The sequence below is a fragment of the Nansenia antarctica genome (genome assembly GCF_963989245.1).
Source record: "Nansenia antarctica genome assembly, contig: SCAFFOLD_326, whole genome shotgun sequence".
Classification (NCBI taxonomy): Eukaryota; Metazoa; Chordata; class Actinopteri; order Argentiniformes; family Microstomatidae; genus Nansenia; species Nansenia antarctica.
Window position 1 is genome coordinate 1 of NW_027662483.1, and position 2006 is coordinate 2006.

Consider the following 2006-nt stretch of genomic DNA (forward strand, 5'->3'; position numbering starts at 1 on the left):
AGAGTCTCTCTCAGAAGCCCATGTTGTAATGCCCAGGTCATAATGCTCTCTCCCTCTCTCTCTCTCCTCTCTCTCTCTCTCTCTCTCTCTCTCTCTCTCTCTCTCTCTCTCTCTCTCTCCATCCATCCATCCATCTTCTCCAGACATAAATGAGTGTGAGGCGAGTCATGACTGCAGGGAGGATGAGATGTGCTGGAACTACTATGGCGGCCATCGCTGCTATCCCAGAAATCCCTGCCAGGAGCCTTACGTCCAGACCTCTGAAAAGTCTGTTTCTACTTTTCTAGTTTTGTTTAATCATTATTGTAATTTTCTAGTTCTAGTGTTACTGTCTAACGACCCCACCCACGGCTGTTCTAGTGTTAAATGACCCCACCCATGGCTGTTCTAGTGTTAAATGACCCCACCCACGGCTGTTCTAGTGTTAATGACCCCACCCACGGCTGTTCTAGTGTTAAATGACCCCACCCATGGCTGTTCTAGTGTTGAATGACCCCACCCACGGCTGTTCTAGTGTTAAATGACCCCACCCACAGCTGTTCTGGTGTTAAATGACCCCACCCACGGCTGTTCTAGTGGTAAACGACCCCACCCGCGGCTGTTCTAGTGTTAAACGACCCCACCCGCGGCTGTTCTAGTGTTAAACGACCCCACCCACGGCTGTTCTAGTGTGAAGGGGCTAAATCAAATCAAATGAAACATCGTTCTTTGATGTGCACTATTCCACACTTTCCAGTCTGGTCTGGACGTTTTGAAGAAGTCTCGTGTCTTGTGTGTAACCCCTCCCATTAGTCGCTGCATCTGCCGGTCGCCCAGCGAGTGTCAGGGTCTGACGCCCTCCATCGTCTTCAAGTACATGAGCATCCAGTCGGAGCGCTCGGTGCCGGCGGACATCTTCCAGATCCAGGCCACCAACATCTACGCCAACACACACAACACCTTCAGGATCAAGGCCGGCAACGAGGCCGCACAGTTCTTCCTCCGGGTGAGTCACAGGGAGGGAGGGAGGTGAGGGAGGGGAGGGAGGGAGGGGAGGGAGGGAGGGAGGGAGGGGAGGAGGGAGGGGGGGAGGGAGAAAGGGAGGGAGGAGAGGGAAGGGAGGGAGGGGAGGGACGGAGGGGAGGGAGGGAGAGAGGGAAGGAGGGAGGGAGGGGAGGGAGGGAGACAGGGAGGGAGGGAGAAAGGGAGGGAGGGAGGGAGGGTGAGTCATGCATCATCTACTAAACTCATTTTGTTCAAATCAGCCTTGAGGGATCTTCTGTCTTTTCTTCTCGTCCAGCGTTCCAGTCTCTCTCTTTCTCTTTCTCTCTCTGTGAGTCTGTCTTTCTCTTTCTCATAGTCTCTCTCTCTCTCTCTCTCTCTCTCTCTCTCTCTCTCTCATAACATCGTACATAACATCCTTTCCCAAACGACGATACAACACAATGTGTTCAAGTCCATCCCTTCTTGATCAGACTTTTTCGTTTGGATCTTCTCTCTTCTGTCCTGTGGTCTGTGTCTCGTCCTCCAGCGGTCCAGTAACGTGAGCGCCATGCTGGTGATGACCAAGGCCCTGCAGGGCCCCCGGGAGCACGTGGTGGACCTGGAGATGGTCACCCACCACGCCTCCATGAACTACCGCTCCACCTCGCTGCTGAGGCTCACCATCATCTGCGGGCCCTACGCCTTCTGAGCAGCACGCACGTATCCTGAACCAACCAACCGCAGCCCAGCACGGACCGACCGGATCAGCCAATCACAAGCCAAACCCAGCGCGGATCAGACCAGATCAGCCTAACACAGATCAGCCCAGATCAGATCTCTCTCTCTCTCTCTCTTTCTCTCTCTTTTTTTTTCTCTCTCTCTCTTTTTTTCTCTCTCTCTCTCTCTCTTTCTCTCTCTCTCTCTTTCTCTCTCTCTCTTTTTTTCTCTCTCTTTTTCTCTCTCTCTCTCTGTCTCTCTCTCTGTTTCTCTCTTTTTCTCCCTCTTTTTCTCTCTGTCTCTCTCTCTGTCCCTCTCTCTCTTTC

The 2006-nt window shown here is 52.8% G+C and overlaps 1 protein-coding gene across 1 annotated transcript; it reads left to right on the top strand.

Moving 5' to 3' along the window:
• Positions 1-143: 143 nt before the first annotated feature.
• On the top strand, positions 144-1672 carry LOC308175612 (EGF-containing fibulin-like extracellular matrix protein 1; the record flags this gene model as incomplete). The annotated part of the gene is made up of 3 exons (XM_080551244.1): positions 144-267; positions 793-985; positions 1511-1672. Coding segments are annotated over 3 exons (479 nt in total), but the record flags the coding sequence as incomplete, so codon positions are not given.
• Between the last annotated feature and the right edge of the window lie 334 nt (positions 1673-2006).